At 36.3% G+C, this 24,550-nt stretch overlaps 2 protein-coding genes across 5 annotated transcripts in view; one reads left to right on the top strand and one right to left on the bottom strand.

Annotated features, from left to right (window-relative positions):
* Window positions 1-2,065, bottom strand: part of LOC149773684 (uncharacterized) — a 52,468-nt gene extending 50,403 nt beyond the window's left edge. For both annotated transcript variants that reach the window (XR_016417340.1, XM_089946268.1), the window contains exon 1: window positions 1,973-2,065. The gene's annotated coding sequence lies outside the window, so the exon portion shown is untranslated. The remainder of the gene's footprint in view (window positions 1-1,972) is intronic.
* A 1,271-nt stretch (window positions 2,066-3,336) lies between these two features.
* LOC149773683 (uncharacterized) lies at window positions 3,337-11,394 on the top strand. 3 transcript variants are annotated; one of them, XR_016417321.1, is made up of 4 exons: window positions 3,337-3,772; window positions 7,445-7,644; window positions 9,676-9,829; window positions 10,221-11,394. XR_016417321.1 is itself a non-coding variant. In XM_089946132.1 (3 exons), exons 1-3 carry the CDS (start codon window positions 6,643-6,645, stop codon window positions 9,767-9,769), a joined length of 792 nt encoding a protein of 263 aa, XP_089802258.1. In that variant the 5' UTR covers window positions 6,384-6,642; the 3' UTR covers window positions 9,770-10,081. The 3 variants fall into 3 exon arrangements, 1 of the variants encoding a protein (XP_089802258.1); XR_016417320.1 differs by lacking the exon at window positions 3,337-3,772 and adding an exon at window positions 6,384-7,140; XM_089946132.1 differs by lacking the exons at window positions 3,337-3,772; window positions 10,221-11,394 and adding an exon at window positions 6,384-7,140 and having other exon boundaries at window positions 9,676-10,081.
* The last annotated feature ends 13,156 nt before the right edge of the window (window positions 11,395-24,550 follow it).

The following is a 24,550-nucleotide window of genomic DNA, read 5'->3' as shown; positions in this document are numbered from 1 at the left end:
TCTCTCAATATTAAATACGATATATATATATATATATATATATATATATATATATATATATATATATATATAATAAGCCATATATATATATCTGGCTTATTATATTTATGAATTATCTGGACATATATTACATAGTTCTGTTACTTTACTTTTTTGGCTTTCAGCACTATTGAATGCGAAGTGTGTTTTATCCACGATCCTTGGATGATAACCTGTACAAGATGTTTTGTTCGAATAAAATATACGTTTCACGCTTTTTAAATTATGATATATGCAACAAGCCAGTAGGCAGCATGCGTGTTGGATAGTATGTGTGTCACTTTCAGCATTCTAACAATGTAGCCCCATTTGAGGTCAACTAATTCTAACAATATGCCACCATTATTAATATTACCTTTATTAACCCATAGCGGCAACTCAATGTCCAATTCCCGTTAGATCCCATAAACTGAGATCAAGCTCTTCTAACAATATTACCCTTTACCCTTTTCCGTAAATTGATAGAGGATTTTAATATAGGATTTCCGGTATAACCCACGTGCCTCCGGCATGTGAACCTATGGGTTAATGGTAAATCCAGTATGACACCCAAGAACCTCATACAACTACTAATAAAGTATGTTTTATTTTTATTTTGATTGTCCCCCAATAGTTCTGACCATTTTGTGTATTCATATCCTTAATTATTCTATATAGTTCGCGGATATTTTTAGCTGCCTATATTTCCCTCTTCTCCTTGAAGTTTAAAATTAGTTGTTTGAATTTCCTGTATCTTTTTGTGCACCGTATTGCTAATAAGACGAGTCTAACTTTAAACTGCACAAACCCATATCTGCCGTCAAATAATAATCTATTGCTCTCAGGTTTTAATCGGTCGAAATGTTTATGTTCATTTTTATTTTTAGTAAGGTATGCTGCTTTATTTTATTGTTGGCGTCGTTTCCATAAATATACCATATATATTTTGTTGTTTGATTTATTATTTTGAAAAAACCCTCAGACGCGTATAAAAATTTGAAATGTCAGGATTTTGCTTTGCTCTTACGTCTAAATTTTTAAATTCATTATGTGTAGGTTATAATCAAAGGGTGCATATTCTAGTAAATTCAGAAACTTTGAAAACAAGTACAGATTAAATTTTCTTCTTAGGATCCAGTTAAACTTAAAACCAAATAATATTATGTTGTAGGGTGACAAGTTAACAAAAAGAATTCGAAATAACACTGTTTGAAATTTGTAAAAGTCAATAGTGCCATGCATAATTATCGCAAAATTTTGTTTGCATATATAATGCTGTTTTTTAACGTGCATTCTCTATGCTGCCATTTCTTTGTCTTTTAATTTTTGACAGAACTTTCCAATTTAGTTTTGAAGAACGTGTGTATATTTAGCAATAGTGACTTCAAGTTGCAATCATCTGGAAAAGCACTTAAGCAATTATGTAATGCCTTATACATATATTTTACATGTGATAATTTGCTCTGAAAACAGCGTGTAAAAAACAAAGATTCCGGAATACTCCGTACTTCCCCATACTCCTATTTGTACAACTTGTACGAAAGGTTCGATACTATAACAGGTTAATTCAAGACGCTTTCATATACTGCTACACTCTCGTATTTGTTTTCAATATACCTAGGAAGTTATCGTGTAGCTATTTATAGGTTCAGAGCAATACCTTCTAATAATATTGAGCCAGTTCTAAAAACAGATCATTTTCCGAAATGTTTCTTTCCGTGTATGGAAATTCTAAAAATAAAATAATTTCTACTGATATTTTTACGGCAGTGCACAATTACTCTACAGCTAAAATAGCACACTTTGTTTGTACAATATGATTTGCGGGGCAAAAATCCCACATATGAGATTGTATAACTTATAGGAATTTATTACACGATTTATTAGAATATGTGTTATATACCGTAAGTGTACTTATCGTTTAAAAATAAGGATGAACGAGAATAGCACAAACCTGTCTTCAGATGTTGATTTTCATAAAACCGTTTGCAGTGTAGGCCAATGATGATATCACCTTTATAATGTTGATATCCCACCGAAATTGCCAGACTGCAACAAAGTAACGAAATAATAAAAGCATTCGAAATATATCTGGATGTTTCAATTGATAAATATTTGCTCTCACCCCCACCCCATCCAAACACATTGCTTACTAAAGAATTGTAGGTATCTTGGAATGTGTAAACAGAATAAAGGTTAAACTCCGTACATTTAAGGTCTATTGGTAATTTACAATTCAATACTGGTGTGTGGGGGATGGTACTCTGTGAAGAAATGATGAATGATTACGGTAATAGTGATGACCCATTTTTTAAAATAAAAATGAAGTATCTCGCAACATTTTGCAGTGAGTGGGTCAAAGAATAACGTATGACAGAAATAATTCCATACCTTTTTGTTCACATAATTTGATGTGGAATTATATCAATATGGGATCTGTAGTTTGGGAAAATGAAATGCCACTGACACTTATGAATAATCCGTTCAGTGGCAAGGTGTAGCGGTCTTTGTATAAAACTTAACAAAATTGTAAATGCGCCGCTTTACTGCACACATTATTTGCAAATAAAATCTATTCTAGTTAGTCCAAAACATCATTGACAGTGGTTCCAAAAAAGATAAGAAGCCAGTATTGACCATAAGCAGCATTCAAATGTCATACACAAAACAACATAATTAATAATTTATCGTAAATACAAAAAAGGTCACTAAATGAAAAATAATATGCATATAAGAAATTGTGCAAAACGTTTCAAAGCCTCCCTATATCTTGCCTATTCACACACCGTTGAATCCATGTATACATGTCATATTCATGGTCACTAAGCATGTTGCTCTAAACTTAATTTAACGTTCACGATTATTGATAATCATAACATCCCAAAAATTTGAATGAAGTATCTCCTTCTATAATATACAACTGCTCATACATCTTACCGGAGCAGTTTGAATTTTTTTTTCATCTCACAAATCAAGCTAGAAGTCTGACAATAGAATATGGTATGGAATTTCCCTATGTTTTTGGTGACACGATATAGAAAGAAAGAGATAACACTAAACTCGACAACAAAAATGTAATGATGCAAAAATTGTACTCGCAAGTACATGTAGATGAAGTTATTGGACATGAGACGATGTATTTACTTTTCTCAAGGAAATTTGGTGTGTATCTATCGAAGTAGTCGTTGATTAGGGTAAGGTAAGAACCAAGGTCCTACATAGCATGTCTGGTGCGCTAATCACTGAGCGTTCGAGACAGTAATCTAAATCAAACCGATATTCAGCTTCTATACTCTATTTTGCACTGAGGGTATATTGCAGCGCTGTGAGAATTCATACCAAAGTAACAAGCAAATCAAAATACATCTTGCATGTACGGTAGAAAAAGTCGAGAGAGGCAACCCATGGGAACATAAAAGATGTGGTATCTGAAGACAGTTTTTCCTTTAATACCGGTGTTCTTATGATCTGCATGCATCAAATATACCGTAGGATGAAATAGTTATGGTAGTCTTAGAGTCTGTAGCACAGGTTAGAACGTCGTTACTGTGTCTAACGGTGTCAACGTGTAGTAAGAGTCTTAAACTCATCATGTATGATGCTATTCTTATCCTACTAAAAGGAAAGTAGAAGTGTCCGAATATATCAAGTGAAAACAAGATCTATTATCAACTTGCATAAAACCCTTTGAATTTAATGAGGCAGATATTTTCAAGTTAACAGTGAGAACTGATATGTTCAACGGTTTTCTCTGGTAAGTCTAAACAATTTCATATTTTTGGTACGTACGCATGAAATAATTATTCAGAATGATTTAGCTGGGAATTCTCTTAATCGTAAAATAATATTGTGTTAACTATCTTGTTTATGCCAGACTACTTTGATTACGTTGTTTTTTTTTTGTTGTATGTACTACTTTATGATATATTCAGTCAGTCGCATTGTGTTAGTAACAGACACGGTTTCATTTGACCTTTTGACTCTTCTCCGCATATTGGTACGGGTACCTAACTACCGTAGCTGTTCTGACAGTCTAGTTGGCATCTCGGCACAGCTGCCACATGACATATCTGACCGTAGGAAAGGGTGGTGGTTGTGGTCGTTTTTTGAGCATCATTTTTTGCATAATTTGGTTGTAATTTTTAACGGATTTTGTAACATTAAAAGTGGGACCACTTGCAAAATGTTTGAGATTCTTTGAACATAACATTAGCTAAAAGTTATTAATTTTAGTGGGGAATCAACATTATAATAAATCATGCGATGAAAGGATCAGCACAGTAAAAATATGGACCTGGTTTATATTCACATGTGACTAAAACATTTAAGCATACCCTGACTGCAATTTATCACAACATGTCAAAAGGTTAAACAGTTTATCTACATCAATCCGCTTGTAAATTTGTCTACAAACATATCATCCACCACGTGCAATTACATGAATAAAGTTGAATAATGACTTTATACCAATGCCGATTTGTTTGAAATCAATTCATTAACCCATCCATTGATCCAAAAATGAATAAATACAAGGGAAAAAGAAAACTAAGTAGCTTGTTAGTTAGACATTTTCCGTAATAAAAATGAAGCGAGACTTAAACGATTCCTGGAGATTCGGGGAACATTTAATAGCTTACGAGAAAGAAGAAAAATCAATGCGTGTGTGATTCCTTAATACAACAATTTTTTTAAAGTTGTACATTCTCTTGTATGATGTATTTGTGTGAATGTGTGTGAGTGGTATCGCTGAAGATGGTAAAATTATCTCTGAAGTTATTAAAGCAATAGTGTACAATTAATTACTCTTTAATTCTACAGTAATAGTGTACAATTAATTACTCTTTAACTCTACAGTAATAGTGTACAATTAATTACTCTTTAACTCTACAGTAATAGTGTATAATTAATTACTCTTTAACTCTACAGCAATGGTTTACAATTAATTACCATCTGACCATATGTATTCAAATATGAAAACATGTCTAACCAATGGTAACCAAATATGTATGCATGTCTAGCCACTGGTACAATGATCCTTTGATGGACTGCTTTACCTTTGAAATACATTTATCATTATGTATGATACCTGATAAAAGTCCGAATCAGAACTTCAAAATTGAAAGGTCATTTCAAACATTTTGATCGATGTTTCAATTCTTCTTTTTTTAATAAAGTGAGAAAAGAAATCGTATGTCAGCATAAAGCGTATGATGGGTTCAGTTTGTAAAACTCGAGTTAAAGTGACCATTGTGGACATAAACATTATTGTAACAGAGTACTATTGTGAAGAGCACTTTATTCCTAGTTATCAACACGGAGGATGCAAAAATATAAATATGGAATGCGGCTCTTCAGACTTGAAGCAGATTCAAGATGTTTGTTTTTCTGAAGTAGCATTAAATCCAATATTAGCAAACTTGTATTTTGACAATGAAATTAGTAGTCGGAATAGCATTGCATTGAAAAGAATAACAGCCATCTTGCAATATGAAATGCACTGCCGACTAGAAGCTATTTCGAGACAAATTAATGTACTCCAGAATGCAGGAGTAAGAGAGACTCCTTGCCTGATAGATTGGTTTTCTGAGTGTAAAAGTCACAACTTAGATTTTGAAATGATGGCCGAGAGATCAAATGCAAGACAATTTAATCTTCATGTCTTATATTTCATGAACGTAGACATAATTGAAAAATCTTGGACACTTTTATAAAATCTCTATTCAAAACAACAACTGAACTTTTGTTCTAAGTCTGAATATGTTTGGATTTTAAGAATCACGTAATTCTTTCTATCGTTTCCCTATACTACGTTTATAACTTTAAATAGTCTTGTTCTTCAATTACATTTTAGAAATTGTCGTCACCATCATTGAAGAAAATTACCAATCTATATTCCGGCGTGATGTGATGGACGCAAAGAATCAAGACTATGGTTTTAAGATACTCGAATACGTTAGTTACAACATGTTTCAAGAAACATTTAAAGACTTCTCCGACTTGGATGCCAATATCAAATATACGAGTTTCCATTTCGTATTGTTGATGGTTATCATTAATCTCTTTGTTGATACATTCGACGACGTGAAAGGCATCATGATGAATTTGATACTGAGAAGTGTACATTACGTACGATGTTGGAACACTTTTTTGAGTAATAAAAATAAATGTGATACTTTCTTTCAAGGAAAAGGCATAGAATATTGCTCGGATTTACTGAAAATGAGAAAAATGAAGAGAAATGACAGAAACATGCATAAAAACACAGATGATCCTTCATTCCAGTTTTCGTTTCATAAAAATGACAGTCTCTTGAGTCAAAATGAACACGTTGAAGGACATAAACATCGATGGGATTCACCAAAAGTGACCCAGCTCGATGATGAAATTAAATCTATCCCTTGGTACCTGAGGCTACAACCTTCATTTATTCAGCTCATTGCTGCCATTTTACCCTTGTCTCTAAGAGGGTACGTCCTTGAGAAGGTAAACACAAAGGAAGACCATAGAACATAAATCTTTCCAAAACTTTCCATCTTCATATGGCCCAAGCTGGTTTCTACTATTCAAATGTGGCCGATGAGGTCACGTGTTTCTCGTGCGGAATAAAATGCAGCGAGTGGCAATATGGCGAATTATCGAGGGCAAGGCACGCGCAAATGTATTCTGCTTGTTCTTTCATTTCTGGACAATATCACGATTGCTAGTGAGGAAAGGTCACAAATTCAGGGCAACCCGCCAATACGTTCAAGTGACCATCACACACAGCTCGAGAATGAAGTTGATTCGTCTCCTTCCGAAAGTACGCGACAGCGTTCCCCTGGTTATTCCCCCACTGTACTGGGAAACGGTTGCAGTGAATTCGGTGCTAGCAACGATTTACATTCTGGTCCAGGATTCCATTCAATCCCGGGAAATTTCCTGCTGCATCTCGGAAACAATGAAAATAGAGGCATTGAATGTATGGACGCAAATAGACTTCTCAATAGCCTTGGGTACATTACAACTGCACACAAGTATCCTCAATACATGTTTTTCGTGACCGTTCGGAATCCTTCAATGGTTTGCCTATATGTGCTGAGCAAGATCCAGAAGTACTGGCGAACGCAGGATTGTTCTAAACGGGTAAAGACAATAATTTCTCCTAAATTTCCCTATGATGTAATCAGAAAGGAGTGGCATATAAGTTGCATTGCCGGTGGAAATTGATCTAAAATTTTATATTCATGTCAAAAACATTTGGACCCCATTTGCATTCTAGCAAAATTAGGAAGTTATCTTTTGATTTCAAATGATTAATAAGGATTTTACTCTCAAAGAAATTTATAAAAATTAAATTAAAGTAAGAAAAGCATAGGTGTACGATATTTTACTCAAAATGTAACCGCAGAAATTCTTGAGTACCTTATATACATATATATTATTCTAGGTTCAAGCGATTGTGTACGATGCTTTCAATGTGGTGGTCGTTTACGAAGCTGGGAACGAAAGGGTATACCTTGGAATGAGCATGCGCGTTTGTATCCCGACTGTTCGTTTGGTCTTCATTGCAAAGGGAGAAAATTCATCCAGCAATCCCTTAACCAAAAGGAGACAACCGACGTTTCGGCTTCATCACCATGCAGTCAGGTTAGCTTTTGTCACAAATGACACACATACACACTCAGACATAATTTCGCCTACTCTCAAAACCGAATGATCATATCATCACGTAAATGATTTTATGAAAGATTTGATCTACAATTGCTATGTAACTGACCGTATGGATGTACTTGTATTTACACAACTTGTAGAGAGGATCTACCAGCATACTTACTAGTAGTATTTAATGCATTAAAATGAAACTCTAAAAGGTTTCGTTTTGCCTAAAGTCCTTGGATAACAATGTTCCTAAATAAAGTTGTTGTATGTCTATCTTCGGTTTTGATGACCGAAGTGTTAATTTGTTTTCGAATACAAATAGTATTTTGAAGAAAAAAACATGATATGGAATACAATAACGGCTGGCATCTATGGGTATACAATTCTATATTTGGTAGATTACATTTCATCAATTTGCTTTTAGCGTAAATAATTTAGAGAATTTAAATTGAAATATTTAAAGATTGGTATTATCCGTTGCTTGTTAGGGTATCCAATACTATTATTTCCATCTAACTTTAGAACTACTGTGATTCAAAAGTCTGCTACAAACTTTTAGTGATAGAAAGGGTTTTATTTGTTTTCTTCTATGGTTTTTCACAGAATGGTTTTGAAGCTTTTCCATGTCTCTAAACAATTTCCATATAACATATTTGAAATATTTTCTAAATATTTAATTTTGTTTTAAAATCTTCCATTCATATCATACTGCATCAAAAGTTCATTGTGAAAATTCGAATTTACATTATAGAGCTGCTGAAAGTTATTTATTTTTTAACAAATTATTTTTCTGATCATCTAGATCATTAATAAGTAAAGAGTCGTCCATTGATCTGATTGTGATAGAAAATGTACCGTTTTTTAATTTGAAAATTTTCTTTTGCACCATAAGGTTGTGACAGTAAGTTTTTCTTTAATTAGAGAATTTTGTAAAAACCAGTTGACTATTTTGTTGTTGTTTTCTTTTAGAATATTTTATGTTTTGGATATTTGTATTGACCCAATTATCTTCATTAATGCTATTGGTAATTACAAGAATTGTAAATTTTGCCACTTAGATTCCAAAATATTTGTTTCAGGCCATGCAGTTCCTCCATGCGGCCCTTTTTGCATCAATCTATATTAGTATTTACCTTCTCGGCCTGCTCTCAGTCTAATACATTCTGCAAAGAGATCTAATAGCCATAATGTTTTCTATATAATAGCCATATATGTTTTCTATATAATATAAGCGATGAGTAGTGCGCATATTGACCAAAATATATTCGATATGATTCGTGTTTAAGCCTTTAATATTTTAATGAAAGCTTTAATTAATATCAACATACATATCGAATATATCTGGAGAGATTGGATCACCTTGCTCAATGCCTCGTGTGAAAGGTACACAGATTGAAACATCATTGTAAAAGGTGTAAAGCTAACTTCGATTTGAAGTCAAATCTCAACTATTCTGATAATTTTTCCAAAAGACAATTTTATAAAACTTTAGTGTAATAAATTGTGTCTAACATTAACCTATTGCCTTTCCCCAATGCAATTTTCAACTGATAAAACCTGACTGCAGTTTTGTAATTGTTTGTTTCAGGTGTTTTCCAAGCGATTCGCAATAAGTGATAATTCTTACAAGTGATAATAGCTGCAAATTTTCAGATAACATTGAGATATTCCTTTGTTCAACACACACACACACACACACACACACACACACACACACACACACATATATATATATATATATATATATATATATATATATATATATATATATATACATCGAAATCCTGCTGTTACGCCGTCTAATCCGTGTTAATTTCCATCGTCTGTTTTCTTCAGAACGTTTAGATGTTCTTCAAGAATGACATGACTAAACCAAACCTAAAATCGAAGAAACCAAAGCTCTCGGTTCACCAATATTTCACGATCACGCATTACTGCTGAGTACAAGTACTACTACAGTAGAATATATCTTTGCCTTGACTATTGTGGGAATGATCATAAATCTTGTTTCATTATTAGCTTTCATGACAGAACATCCTTGGTGCATCATCGCCAGCATCCACAAACCAAATCAAAGATGTCCTACGCACAGAGCCCTTGCGGACTGTACTAGAAATGGGTTTCCCTGTTCATAAAATCCAAACAGATGTGAAGTCATAGCAAGAGGGACAAAGTAAATGATGCATAAATACGTTTGAGTCTGCATTAATTTCTAAAAATCGCATTATCTCATTCTCGTAAAATCAGCCACAGTGGTACGGAAATATACTTTTCTGTTTTTTCTCGGCTGAGTTTTCTTAATGACAACATATATTCTATATTTTGCATGGTTAAATTATATTTGTTTCAAAAGACATGTCCACTAATTGGTTCTTCTGCGTGATTCTTGCAATAAAGGAAAACGATCTGTCACTGCTCTGTCTATCTTTACAAATATAATGCAATTTATTCTGACCTTTATAATCTTGATTATGACAGAGCATGAATAATTACTACGTGTACTTCCTTTGTCCATTTTAAAATTTGGTATTTATTAAAAGGTTTTCTTCATAAAATATTTCTAGGCAGCAGATGCTTCTCGGCATCTGATTTATTAGAAGTTCTCTTGCGTGAGAATAACACAGAAAACGACCTTGGTCCATCTTTCTCAGAGCCGAATCCCGTGGTCAGACGTTTTGTTAGAAATATCAGCGAAGGTTCCAAGGAAACACCTGATCAGAAGGAAAAGGAAACCATACCTTGTGAAAATACTAAAGTTCTTGATCGTATTAAGAAGGACGCCGTCACGGCAATAGATCGAAAAGACATTGAAACCCCGGGTACACCTTTATCAGAAAGTATGTTTTTATTCTTATGTTTTTAACAAACAGTTTGATGTTTAAGACTGTAACTTGTTTAAACAACAGGTAAAATAATTATTGGCATAGAAAGTAGGTTATACAAGTAAACTATATAGGCTTACCATTATCATCGTTAGATCATGATTGTATACAAGCAATTTCAGGGTCATTCATTAGTATGTATTAGACTCTCCTGACTAGTTTGCAAGATAAAGATACTCATAATAAAGTTTAAGGATGTTTCTAAAAAAATTGATAAGCAGATTTTAAATAATTGTGATACTTTCAAATCCCCAAACATCACACATGTATAGTAAAATGGGTAATACGGTATTTTCGAAAAGATGCAATTGCAGGTCCATGGGAAGATGATCACGTCATCCTCTATTTCGCAATATATTTCGCAATTAGGCATTTCCGAAATTGCGAAATACCTAGCATTAATAGTGATCTTTAGAGAGAGAGAAGATAGTTCAGGACTCTTTTAACACTTGATGTCAAGTTGTTTTTTCTTCTTCTGTCGTGACCAGAAATGAACTTTTGAGTTTTTGAGTTATTTGTTAAGTTTCTTCAGATTATTTGGACTCTAAAGATTAATTAGTTTCTCTGGAAATATTATTCATACAGAATTCTTGAGCAAGGACATTTATTGAAAATTCTGTTTGGATTTCCAAGACCTGAGGATAATTTATTGTGTTTGTACAAGGAAGTGTAGACGTCAACACAGTACGGGATAAAGCATACGTCATCGCCTTCCATCTTGGATTCTTTGTCGGGACTCAAACTTGAAATCATTAGAACATTTCAATATTAGGACTGCAAAAACTTTATTCGTGGATTACTTTTGTATTAATTTTGGATTTGATTCTGGAAACCGTAAGTTCTCATGTTTTTTCATCTTTACAGTATTTTTCCAGGGAAAAAATTATTTGTTATATTTGTCAAAGCTTGTTGTTTTCACTCTTTCTTGTGTTACTGTTTATTCGAGCCTAAACACGTAACATTATGAATTTATTAATAATCCAAAAGGAACAAAACACATAACATACACTATAAAGACCTTTATACATATACATGAATGGCAATTGTCGTTAACTTTATAGTAGTAAAGTGGGCCACCCTAGGGACAATGGGAATTACCATTAAAACACCCCTGGGCCACTCTAGGGACAATGGAAATTTAACATGGAGAAAAACGCTGGGCCACTCTAGGGACAATGGGAATTTAACATGGGGAATAGAGTTTGGGCTTGTCTAGGGACAAGGGAATTTAACATGGAGAATAGAGTTTGGGCTTGTCTAGGGACAAGGGGAATTGAACATGGGGGAATAAAGTGTGGGTCTATCTAGGGACTAGGGGAATTTAACATATGGAAATTGAAAATGGTGGGTCTGTATAGCGTCAAGGGGAATTGAACATGGTGGGATTGTCTAGGGACAATGATGGTAGAGGGTCAAACACAACAGAGACAGAAACATACATACACTAGTACAAGCGTGAGATTTATATATAAAGCATTACCAAGATCTGAAATCTTGCTGGGGTGTTAAAAAATTTGCATAATTGTAATGATGCTATAAATAGCTATAATCAAGGAAATGCTCAACGACAAAATGGATGTGACTAAAAGTAACGCTAAAATGACGAAATTGTCCCAGAATTTAAAGGAAAATAAACATATCCCCGAAAATTAAGTTACAATGGTTTAGACTAAAATGGATAAAATTAGTAACTACTTACAATATCAACTTCTGTGACGATCGTGGATAAATACCTATGTATCTATAATCAGCTGAAATTCCTATGAAATCCCACTATCTATTTATAGCTCCAACTTGTGGGTTTTTCCTTTGGAAAATCCCACTATCTTTTTATAGTCTCAGCCTGAGTGACGTTCCTGTTTATGAATTCTAGTATATATGTATAGCTACAAAATGTGGAAATCCCCAAGTCGATATTTATAGTCTCAAAATTTCCAGCGTCAGTGACGTCACTGTACTGAACACTAGGGGAAAAATGGCAACAGTGTTGCAAGTGGCTGACCTGAATACGCGCTACTGTAGGTAGGTAGGTAGAGTGTATCTGATCGGGATAAAGTGAGTTTTTTAGGGACAAACAGAGACCAATACACACACACACAACATAAGCGCGCAGACACACTCACACACACACAGAGGGAAGAGGAAAAAACAAACCCCAAATACACTATCCACACTCGGGAGGAAAAAAAACAAAACAACCAAATATACGATCTACACAACGTACGCGAACACACACACACACACACACACACTCTATAAAATGGATAAAATTAGTAACTACTTACAATATCAACTTCTGTGACTATCGTGGATAAATACCTATGTATCTATAATCAGCTGAAATTCCTATGAAATCCCACTATCTATTTATAGCTCCAACTTGTGGGTTTTTCCTTTGGAAAATCCCACTATCTTTTTATAGCCTCAGCTTGAGTGACTTTCCTGTTTATGAATTCTAGTATATATGTATAGCTACAAAATGTGGAAATCCCCAAGTCGATATTTATAGTCTCAAAATTTCCAGCTTCAGTGACGTCACTGTACTGAACACTAGGGGATAAATGGCAACAGTGTTGCAAGTGGCTGACCTGAATACGCGCTACTGTAGGTAGGTAGGTAGAGTGTATCTGATAGGGATAAAGTGAGTTTTATAGGGACAAACAGAGACCAATACACACACACACACACACACACACACACACACACACACAGAGGGAAGAGGAAAAAACAAACCCCAAATATACTATCCACACTCGGGAGGAAGAAAAAAAAGCAACCAAATATACGATCTACACAACGTACGCGAACACACACACACACACACACACACACACACACACACACTATAAAATGGATAAAATTAGTAACTACTTACAATATCAACTTCTGTGACGATCGTGGATAAATACCTATGTATCGATAATCAGCTGAAATTCCTATGAAATCCCACTATCTATTTATAGCTTCAACTTGTGGGTTTTTCCTTTGGAAAATCCCACTATCTTTTTATAGCCTCAGCCTGAGTGACGTTCCTGTTTATGAATTCTAGTATATATGTATAGCTACAAAATGTGGAAATCCCCAAGTCGATATTTATAGTCTCAAAATTTCCAGCGTCAGTGACGTCACTGTACTGAACACTAGGGGATAAATGGCAACAGTGTTGCAAGTGGCTGACCTGAATACGCGCTACTGTAGGTAGGTAGGTAGAGTGTATCTGATAGGGATAAAGTGAGTTTTATAGGGACAAACAGAGACCAATACACACACACACACACACACACACACACACACACAACATACGCGCGCAGACACACTCACACACACACACACACACACACACACACAGGGAAGAGGAAAAAACAAACCCCAAATATACTATCCACACTCGGGAGGAAGAAAAAAAACAAAACAACCAAATATACGATCTACACAACGTACGCTAACACACACACACACACACACACACACACACACACACACGCGCGCGTGCGCACACCACAGAGGGAAGAATAATAAAACCATTATACACTATCCACACGGATTGAAGAAATGACCCTTTATATATACAATCAACAGAGAGTGTAGAAAATAACCCATTATATTCCATCAACACAGAGTGAAGAAGAAAAAGTTTTTTGAAAGCACCTAAGCCCTCACCTGCAATGACCAGCTCTGCCAAACACCTACACCCCACCCCACCCCCACTCCCAACACTACAAAACCCATTTAACCCGTTATTTTATGGCATCAGTGTGTGCTTTAGGAAACATCAAGACACAAAAATGATGGATGAATAGACTGACTATTGTTTACGAACTTGCATGCCTAAAGAGCGTGCGTGAAGGAAAACATCCTTCCATTTCAATTCTAACTAAAACATGATCCAGAGGGATAGAGAGAGGTGAAAGAGCACAATTTCATAAAGTGTGAGTAAAAACAAAACACGCCATCCTTATTATACAATGTCAAGACCAAGAGACACTTACGTTTTCTTTCTGGTCTATTCTCTTTTAGAAGTAGTATGAAATTTCACATCAGGGCCAACGCATCGGCTCACATTGTCAATTTTTCCATTTCCATGTCTTTACTGGCACAAGTTCTTCATCATCTTCAATTTCTTCTTCTTCTCCTGAATCCCTCTTCTCTGTTTCGTCTTGTTTTTTGTTTCTTCTCTTTTCTCGTAGGGCACTCTGAATTCCAGTGTCCTTTCCCCTGACAACGATATTAGGTATCTTGACCTTTGTCTCTCTTTCTTAGACGAAGCAGGTATTTTGGAGACAAATACCCATTTACCTTTGCAGATATAGCAAACTTCATTAGCACACACTTTCGTATGACTCTCATCAAATCAACGACCAAAAGAGTAAGTTTTGTTGCCACTTTCGCCTGTGAATTATGCTTTCGTATGACTTTTAGCAAATATTTGACCAGCAGGTCGATCTGTGCTGACTCTTCCATCTTCGTGATCGTTTGAGAGCGGAATGAATACTCTGACGCTAAGACACTCTCCTTATATACAGGGACCTGCTGCGTATGAAACCTAGTCAAATGTAATTTTGCAATAAGATGAAACGATTTCATTGAGGAAGTAAAAGGCAATGATGTACCGTATCGCCTTACACAAAACCTGAAGTGTTAGCTCAGATCCGTGTCAGCAATTTCGACGACGACATAACTGAGCTTTCATCAATGCTCTCCAATATGCCACAAAACCACGAGTCCTGATTCACGCCAAAAGAAATTTCGTTCGGTCCATAAAAAATAGTATCACATCTGAGAAACGCAAAAACGAACTTCCAGAAAACTGAGAACGACGGCTTACACCTACAACGTAAATGTATGAGTTCAAGTAGTGCGTAAAACTTAGTCAAGTTAAATTTTTATAGTCAAGACGAAACGATCTCTTTTCGAACAAGAAAGCAGACACCAAGCGACAATGGCAATCCGTGTCACACAACACTTTTCAAAATGTATATTATCAGAGGTTTGTTCTAGCGATCTGCACGGTTAAATTAAATGTTGATGTATTTTGCAATAAGACGGACACAATTTCCATGGGATCGCCCATGGTACGATTGTTCGTGCATTAGTTTAATTTTTAAAAATATTTTTTATATAAATCGCCTATAGGATAGACCCAGTAAAGCATGGCCATTCTCGTCACTGTCTGAATAGCTACTCAAGTCAATTCGAAGTGAACGCGGTAAGAAAATAAGTATAGCCAATGAAATGGCTTACAACGGGTGATGCATTGTTTTGTTCTAGGACTGTGTGGCATAATAATCCCTATGTTCTTGCGTTGTTACCATTACAGTGCAGACAGACTGAAATGTGAACTTACAAGCCCTCTTTGTCTGTGTTGTACCATTTCTTCTTACCACATCAAAATACTGAGCGTCACAGTATTGGTTCGCGTTTTCAAGCTGACCATTTTTTTATATCTCACTTAAACATTTTAACATAAACACTCACACTCACATCGGTAGAGTCAGAACAGATGTGTTACAGTATTGAGGGGCATGTTATCTTTTTTTTTTTAAACTAATAAATTTGGGGTTTGTATGAAGTAAAGAACCGAAAGTACAGTGAAACTCAAGGATGATGACCCAATCTGTCTGTCTATTGATGCGTGTATTTACTTAAGAAGAAATATGATCTCTAAAACACAAAGAGATTCGGCAAGCATGATTAGAATGAACATAACGATGTTTTCCTTCACGCCCGTGTAATTTAGAGCTTCAATCCTCTTTGAAGACAAACTTGGTCTCCTTTTGTAGGGCTTGAAATAATAAAAAACCTGAAAAAATCTTAAGCACTTTGCTATAGATAATTTCAACAACAGACTAAACAACATAAATACCGTTACAACACTAGAAAGCCTTAAATCTTCTATCAAAAAGAAATGCATCAAAAAATTAAAAATTAACGATAACTAACCAATGAAATCGAATTTAACAAAGGCAGTGACATGTGAAGAAATGCCTCTCACTTTGGAAAGGTAGGCGAATGTACTCTGTCATGCACCATCAACTTAAAAAAAATTATAAACAGAGAGAAACCTGAATTCAAAATTCAGTTGTTTTTTCTTCAAAATTGTTTCGTTTCTTTTTTCTTTTTTGGAACAAATCTAAGCACTAATATAGAGTGGAAAAGGGAAAATGCACATACAAGCTTTGATATTTCTGAAAAAATGAGGGGATATTCCTAACGTTCATAACCACCTATATATGCTTGGACTTGTCTGTGATTTATCCACAAAACAAGATGTACATATTTCTGGTCAAGCTGCAAGTGTGTGCGTGTTTTTGAAAATGGTAAAAATTGGATATACAATTTTCTCGTGACACTTATAAAGTGAAGAGTCTGTGCAAGTGTCAAAAGCCAAAGTCATATAAGTTTTGTATTTTGTACGGCTTGTAAAGGTTTCCACTTTAGAAAATGTGAAGTATCACAAGTTATTATCACAAACAGAAGTGGAACATAGGGGCTTGCAAGAAAGAAAATAACCCAGACAGTTGGTGTCATCAAGAGTGCTAGAGACGGTACCCGAACGTGCTTGCTTGCTTACTTGAATTAAAGTGATTTTCGCTCTAATGGAGCATATATCACTTGTTTAATAACGCACCGCGTGATTTTTAATTACTCCTGGGGAAGGAAAGAGAGCCTCATCCCCCAGGCTTTTATGTACTCACAGACTACTTTTAAATTTAGCCACTCAGGTGTAGGACTAACTAGTCCTTAACAACCTGACTGAAAGGCTTTAAACATGAGTGGGAATAGTCTCACCACACACTCATTTTTCTGTCCGAGCGTGGTAAAGGAGGGAAAAGGTGCTCAGCAAGACAGCCATGGGTGTTAAGTACTCAACAAAACGCTAGCCCGTACTTATTTCAAATCAAGTCGTGTCACCAAAAAAGACGACGTGTACGACATCAAAGGCATTGTCAAACGCAGAAACCGTAAAGTGGGCAAACGACGTGTCAAAGAAGTCAAAGTACGTTGGAAAGGATATCCGACCAGTTATCATTCTTGGATCGACGCTTCGCACGTCATCGACTATAAAAAGAAGTGACCATCATTCCCTTTCACACAGATTAAGCTACTGCGATCACTCCTTCACCCAATTCTTCTCTGCAAGATTTACAAAAACAACCCTTGTGGGTGAGGTATAGAGAACGTGTGCCTAAAACGCAAATCGTCTTTTTCTGCCAAATCTTCGTGGTGTATTGTGTCATCGGGGCAGCCATCGCCAATTTGAGTTTGCAACAAGGAGACAAACAATTGTGGACCATTGTATTGAGCAGTTACATCGGTTACCTGCTTCCTAATCCCTCCCTGAAATTCTCCTCGAACGGGAACCACGGGAACCTAGTGTCTAGTGCCAGTGCCAGCCACCACTCCAACAACAACAACCACAACAACAACAACAACCCCATTTTGGGCGGAGACACTCCTCTAACTTCCAGTATCGCCTCGGAGAGCCACAAAACTCTGGAATTATGAGCAATAACAACCAATTTTACTTAACCTTACCCAGTGACAGTTCTATGGAGGTGTTTCCCAACAACACGTTGTGCTGTTACACGGTCAAATTACCTCAGACCATCCAGTTAGATCACGAAGCCCATTGGGAAGTGGCTTTAGTGGAAATCATTCACCCAACACAAATCAAAAACATCACCGAAAAGCAAAACACTTTCGAGGTGGAAATCCTGAATGCCCAATTGGAGGAAGAAATCAACAAAATCGGGTTTTTAGGGGACACAAGACCAGCCAGCAATCCAGCCTTCATTATCTACACCTTGAAAATTCCTTCAGGTTATTATTTTAGTGGTGAACATTTGGTGGACACTATTGCGGACAGGTTCAACTTAGCCTTTGGCAAAGCACTGAACAGAGCCAAAAAAAGTGTGAAGATGAGTACCATAAAGTGGCTCATCGTCTCGTGATCAAATTTCAAGATACGGACACATTGTCCCTCAGGTTCAATGGTAGTTTGTTTGAAATTTTGGGTGGACATGCAGAAATGGTCGCAAACAATATGAGCCCCAAGATCAAAAGTAATATGGATTTTTACAGAGCTTTTGGAAACCCGGTAGAACTGAACCAAGGACTTAATTTGATCTTTGTGTATTCCGATGTGGTGGAGTACAACGTTGTGGGACACACCTCTGTGCCGTTACTGCGTGTCATTCCTTTCAAAGTGGATAGTACCACAAACAATGACCAGGAAGGTGCAAACACCTATCACGTACACCGTGAATTTGTACATCCTCACTATTTACCCGTCAGTAAGTCGTATTTAGACACTGTCAACATTGCTATAAAAGGAGATCTGGGACAAAATATTCCATTCTCCAAAGTGAAAGTTACAGTGAAACTCCATTTTCGAAAACGGTTCTCTAACGAATTGTAAGTCAAGACAGCGAAGAGGGACATTTTCACCCTATAAAATCCGGCCAGATGCGTGTGGAATTTCAGTTTGCAGAAAATCTAAGCGCAGATAATACGGTGAACGTCATCCTGTATGCTGAATTGGACAATACGATATAAACCAACAGTTTGAGAGAAGTCATTCCAGACTATTAGAAGTCATCGAAGACTTTTATCAATGTTTATATAGTAGGGATTCTTTGGACATGGAATGTGAAGATCCTGAGGAATGAGAACCACAAGACAAAGACGAAGAAGTCATCATGATGAAGTCTAGATGGGCAGAACAAGAATCACATTTAGTTTCCTGTTATGCTATAGTCTTGACAGAAAAATAATTAAGGAATTGATCAAGAAAGATTGCTATGGATGTCATAACGATCATCCCAGTGAAATTCAACACGATAAATGCCTGATGCTGAGTCAAGAAGAAAAATTGGACGAATATCTGGACGAAGCTTGGAGTCTCATCTCGGAAGAAGACGTGTTACAACAGTGGTATAAAGGCTTGCGTGAACATTATTGTGCTCCATTAACAACTCAAGAGATCCATCGCATCGAAGCTCTGTTGGATCAGAGTTGGGAGACAAGGCGAAGAAAACGGTTACTTGTCAGACATTTTCAAGCAGAAAGTCAGGATCGAATTGATGACTTAAGAAAAAAAACAAAAAATGAATACCTGAGAACTTTATTACCTTTTGAACCACAGTTCGTACACTGCTTCTTGGAATCCTGTCGTCTGTGCTAAAGATGAACTCCCTCATTGCACACCTCAAAACCATCAAGCTTATGTGATCAACACTGACGACAGTCATCTCCCAGGAACCCACTGGGTAGCCGTCTACTTTCCTCAAGAAGGATGTGTGGAATATTTTGATTCCTATGGACTGCCCCCTTTGGAAGACGATATCATTGACTTTATAAGAAGAAATGCTCAGACCACACGATTCAATAATGTGAAATAACAAGGCACATATTCCTTGGTGTGTGGACAGTACTGTGTGTATTTTCTGCATCATTGAAGCCTGGGCTATTCTTTAGGACATTTAGTGACTCATTTTGATCCTCGTCATTCTTCTAGAAACGATGTGAAAGTAGATCGATGGTTTTGTGACCAGTATGCTTATCTTTTGTCTCTAACTAGGAAACGTAGTGTCCATCAATGGCCTAATGACTTCCAACAGTGGAAATCACAATTTTATTCACAACGTTGTCAGCCCTGTTTAAAGTAGAGTGTGAATTGAAAAAAATGTTTGGTATTTGAAAAAAATGTTTGATGTTATAGTGTTGGATTATTGTTAAAAAAATGTTAGAGTTGTTTGTTAGTATGAATAAAAAAATGTTGTGTTTTGAAGAAAAAAATTGCCTTTGTGGTTTGTTTGGCTATAGGAATGTTGATTCATGCTCTTTGACTTCTCTCTTTCCCTCCCATAACACTATTTGAACGTTCCGGCTCGAAAACCGTGTAGCAATGTTTTCCTTCACGTCCGCGCTTTGAGAATAAAAACGGGGCAGTCTCCAGTCTGCCCATCCATTGTTAACTTATCTTCCTACGAAGATGTGCTCAAGATTAGCCAAGTTGAACGAAGCCTATGTGAATCTGCATAGGGTCATGACAAGTCTGATACCGAGACCTGAAGAGATAGACAATGTCATAATGCTGAAAGTCACTGAAGACCTGAAATAAGAGCTCTTCAAGGAGGAATTCAAGAAGGAGAAAGAAGAATGGATGGAGAAGCACAGACTTCATAAACAGCAGAGAGAGCAGCAACAGCAGCAGCATGAACCTGACAGAGGCTTTGTCGATTGTCGTATCGACACCAAAGAGTTCTTCTTCTCTTTTCCGAAATAGCAGACCTTATCCTGTGAGAAAGCCATCTTATCACCTAAGCGACCGCCATAGCTTCAAGTTCCAGAAAAAAATTTCAGGGCTACCCCATACTCTCGAAAAGAAATAACATTCCATTGCCTATGATATGTTAGTCAGTTAGAAGAAAAAATACAGAAGTGAGTATATCAGCATATGATTTCTTTATCTTGGTTAGAAAGTGTGACTTTAAGTCCTTCGTTTCCGTCGCTTATCAAAATTTTAAAAATAGTAATGTTCTGTAAAAAAGTGAGTGAGTGTTTGTTTTAGGTCTGTGCGTTTTTGTTTTGTTTTTTTTTTTTTGTTGGTGATAATATGGATAATGTAAGTTCGGGTACAACGAAATTAAAAGAATTAGGCCCAGAACTCGGTGTGGAGGGAAGAAATATACGCAACAGCAGCGGGAGCAAGAAATGCAGACCTAGCCAGTTAGCAATGAGGCATTCTGCGTTTGACAATGCCTTTGATGTCGTACACGTCGTCTTTTTTGGTGACACGACTTGATTTGAAATAAGTACGGGCTAGCGTTTTGTTGAGTACTTAACACCCATGGCTGTCTTGCTGAGCACCTTTTCCCTCCTTTACCACGCTCGGACAGAAAAATGAGTGTGTGGTGAGACTATTCCCACTCATGTTTAAAGCCTTTCAGTCAGGTTGTTAAGGACTAGTTAGTCCTACACCTGAGTGGCTAAATTTAAAAGTAGTCTGTGAGTACATAAAAGCCTGGGGGATGAGGCTCTCTTTCCTTCCCCAGGAGTAATTAAAAATCACGCGGTGCGTTATTAAACAAGTGATATATGCTCCATTAGAGCGAAAATCACTTTAATTCAAGTAAGCAAGCAAGCACGTTCGGGTACCGTCTCTAGCACTCTTGATGACACCAACTGTCTGGGTTATTTTCTTTCTTGCAAGCCCCTATGTTCCACTTCTGTTTGTGATAATAACTTGTGATACTTCACATTTTCTAAAGTGGAAACCTTTACAAGCCGTACAAAATACAAAACTTATATGACTTTGGCTTTTGACACTTGCACAGACTCTTCACTTTATAAGTGTCACGAGAAAATTGTATATCCAATTTTTACCATTTTCAAAAACACGCACACACTTGCAGCTTGACCAGAAATATGTACATCTTGTTTTGTGGATAAATCACAGACAAGTCCAAGCATATATAGGTGGTTATGAACGTTAGGAATATCCCCTCATTTTTTCAGAAATATCAAAGCTTGTATGTGCATTTTCCCTTTTCCACTCTATATTAGTGCTTAGATTTGTTCCAAAAAAGAAAAAAGAAACGAAACAATTTTGAAGAAAAAACAACTGAATTTTGAATTCAGGTTTCTCTCTGTTTATAATTTTTTTTAAGTTGATGGTGCATGACAGAGTACATTCGCCTACCTTTCCAAAGTGAGAGCCATTTCTTCACATGTCACTGCCTTTGTTAAATTCGGTTTCATTGGTTAGTTATCGTTAATTTTTAATTTTTTGATGCATTTCTTTTTGATAGAAGATTTAAGGCTTTCTAGTGTTGTAACGGTATTTATGTTGTTTAGTCTGTTGTTGAAATTATCTATAGCAAAGTGCTTAAGATTTTTTCAGGTTTTTTATTATTTCAAGCCCTACAAAAGGAGACCAAGTTTGTCTTCAAAGAGGATTGAAGCTCTAAATTACACGGGCGTGAAGGAAAACATCGTTATGTTCATTCTAATCATGCTTGCCGAATCTCTTTGTGTTTTAGAGATCATATTTCTTCTTAAGTAAATACACGCATCAATAGACAGACAGATTGGGTCATCATCCTTGAGTTTCACTGTACTTTCGGTTCTTTACTTCATACAAACCCCAAATTTATTAGTTTAAAAAAAAAAAGATAACATGCCCCTCAATACTGTAACACATCTGTTCTGACTCTACCGATGTGAGTGTGAGTGTTTATGTTAAAATGTTTAAGTGAGATATAAAAAAAATGGTCAGCTTGAAAACGCGAACCAATACTGTGACGCTCAGTATTTTGATGTGGTAAGAAGAAATGGTACAACACAGACAAAGAGGGCTTGTAAGTTCACATTTCAGTCTGTCTGCACTGTAATGGTAACAACGCAAGAACATAGGGATTATTATGCCACACAGTCCTAGAACAAAACAATGCATCACCCGTTGTAAGCCATTTCATTGGCTATACTTATTTTCTTACCGCGTTCACTTCGAATTGACTTGAGTAGCTATTCAGACAGTGACGAGAATGGCCATGCTTTACTGGGTCTATCCTATAGGCGATTTATATAAAAAATATTTTTAAAAATTAAACTAATGCACGAACAATCGTACCATGGGCGATCCCATGGAAATTGTGTCCGTCTTATTGCAAAATACATCAACATTTAATTTAACCGTGCAGATCGCTAGAACAAACCTCTGATAATATACATTTTGAAAAGTGTTGTGTGACACGGATTGCCATTGTCGCTTGGTGTCTGCTTTCTTGTTCGAAAAGAGATCGTTTCGTCTTGACTATAAAAATTTAACTTGACTAAGTTTTACGCACTACTTGAACTCATACATTTACGTTGTAGGTGTAAGCCGTCGTTCTCAGTTTTCTGGAAGTTCGTTTTTGCGTTTCTCAGATGTGATACTATTTTTTATGGACCGAACGAAATTTCTTTTGGCGTGAATCAGGACTCGTGGTTTTGTGGCATATTGGAGAGCATTGATGAAAGCTCAGTTATGTCGTCGTCGAAATTGCTGACACGGATCTGAGCTAACACTTCAGGTTTTGTGTAAGGCGATACGGTACATCATTGCCTTTTACTTCCTCAATGAAATCGTTTCATCTTATTGCAAAATTACATTTGACTAGGTTTCATACGCAGCAGGTCCCTGTATATAAGGAGAGTGTCTTAGCGTCAGAGTATTCATTCCGCTCTCAAACGATCACGAAGATGGAAGAGTCAGCACAGATCGACCTGCTGGTCAAATATTTGCTAAAAGTCATACGAAAGCATAATTCACAGGTGAAAGTGGCAACAAAACTTACTCTTTTGGTCGTTGATTTGATGAGAGTCATACGAAAGTGTGTGCTAATGAAGTTTGCTATATCTGCAAAGGTAAATGGGTATTTGTCTCCAAAATACCTGCTTCGTCTAAGAAAGAGAGACAAAAGTCAAGATACCTAATATCGTTGTCAGGGGAAAGGACACTGGAATTCAGAGTGCCCTACGAGAAAAGAGAAGAAACAAAAAACAAGACGAAACAGAGAAGAGGGATTCAGAAGAAGAAGAAGAAATTGAAGATGATGAAGAACTTGTGCCAGTAAAGACATGGAAATGGAAAAATTGACAATGTGAGCCGATGCGTTGGCCCTGATGTGAAATTTCATACTACCTTCTAAAAGAGAATAGACCAGAAAGAAAACGTAAGTGTCTCTTGGTCTTGACATTGTATAATAAGGATGGTGTGTTTTGTTTTTACTCACACTTTATGAAATTGTGCTCTTTCACCTCTCTCTATCCCTCTGGATCATGTTTTAGTTAGAATTGAAATGGAAGGATGTTTTCCTTCACGCACGCTCTTTAGGCATGCAAGTTCGTAAACAATAGTCAGTCTATTCATCCATCATTTTTGTGTCTTGATGTTTCCTAAAGCACACACTGATGCCATAAAATAACGGGTTAAATGGGTTTTGTAGTGTTGGGAGTGGGGGTGGGGT

The sequence above is a fragment of the Sinohyriopsis cumingii genome, unplaced genomic scaffold (assembly GCF_028554795.1).
Source record: "Sinohyriopsis cumingii isolate HCF-2022 unplaced genomic scaffold, ASM2855479v2 utg000622l, whole genome shotgun sequence".
NCBI classification, from domain to species: Eukaryota; Metazoa; Mollusca; class Bivalvia; order Unionida; family Unionidae; genus Sinohyriopsis; species Sinohyriopsis cumingii.
This window is presented reverse-complemented; position numbering and strand designations above follow the sequence as displayed.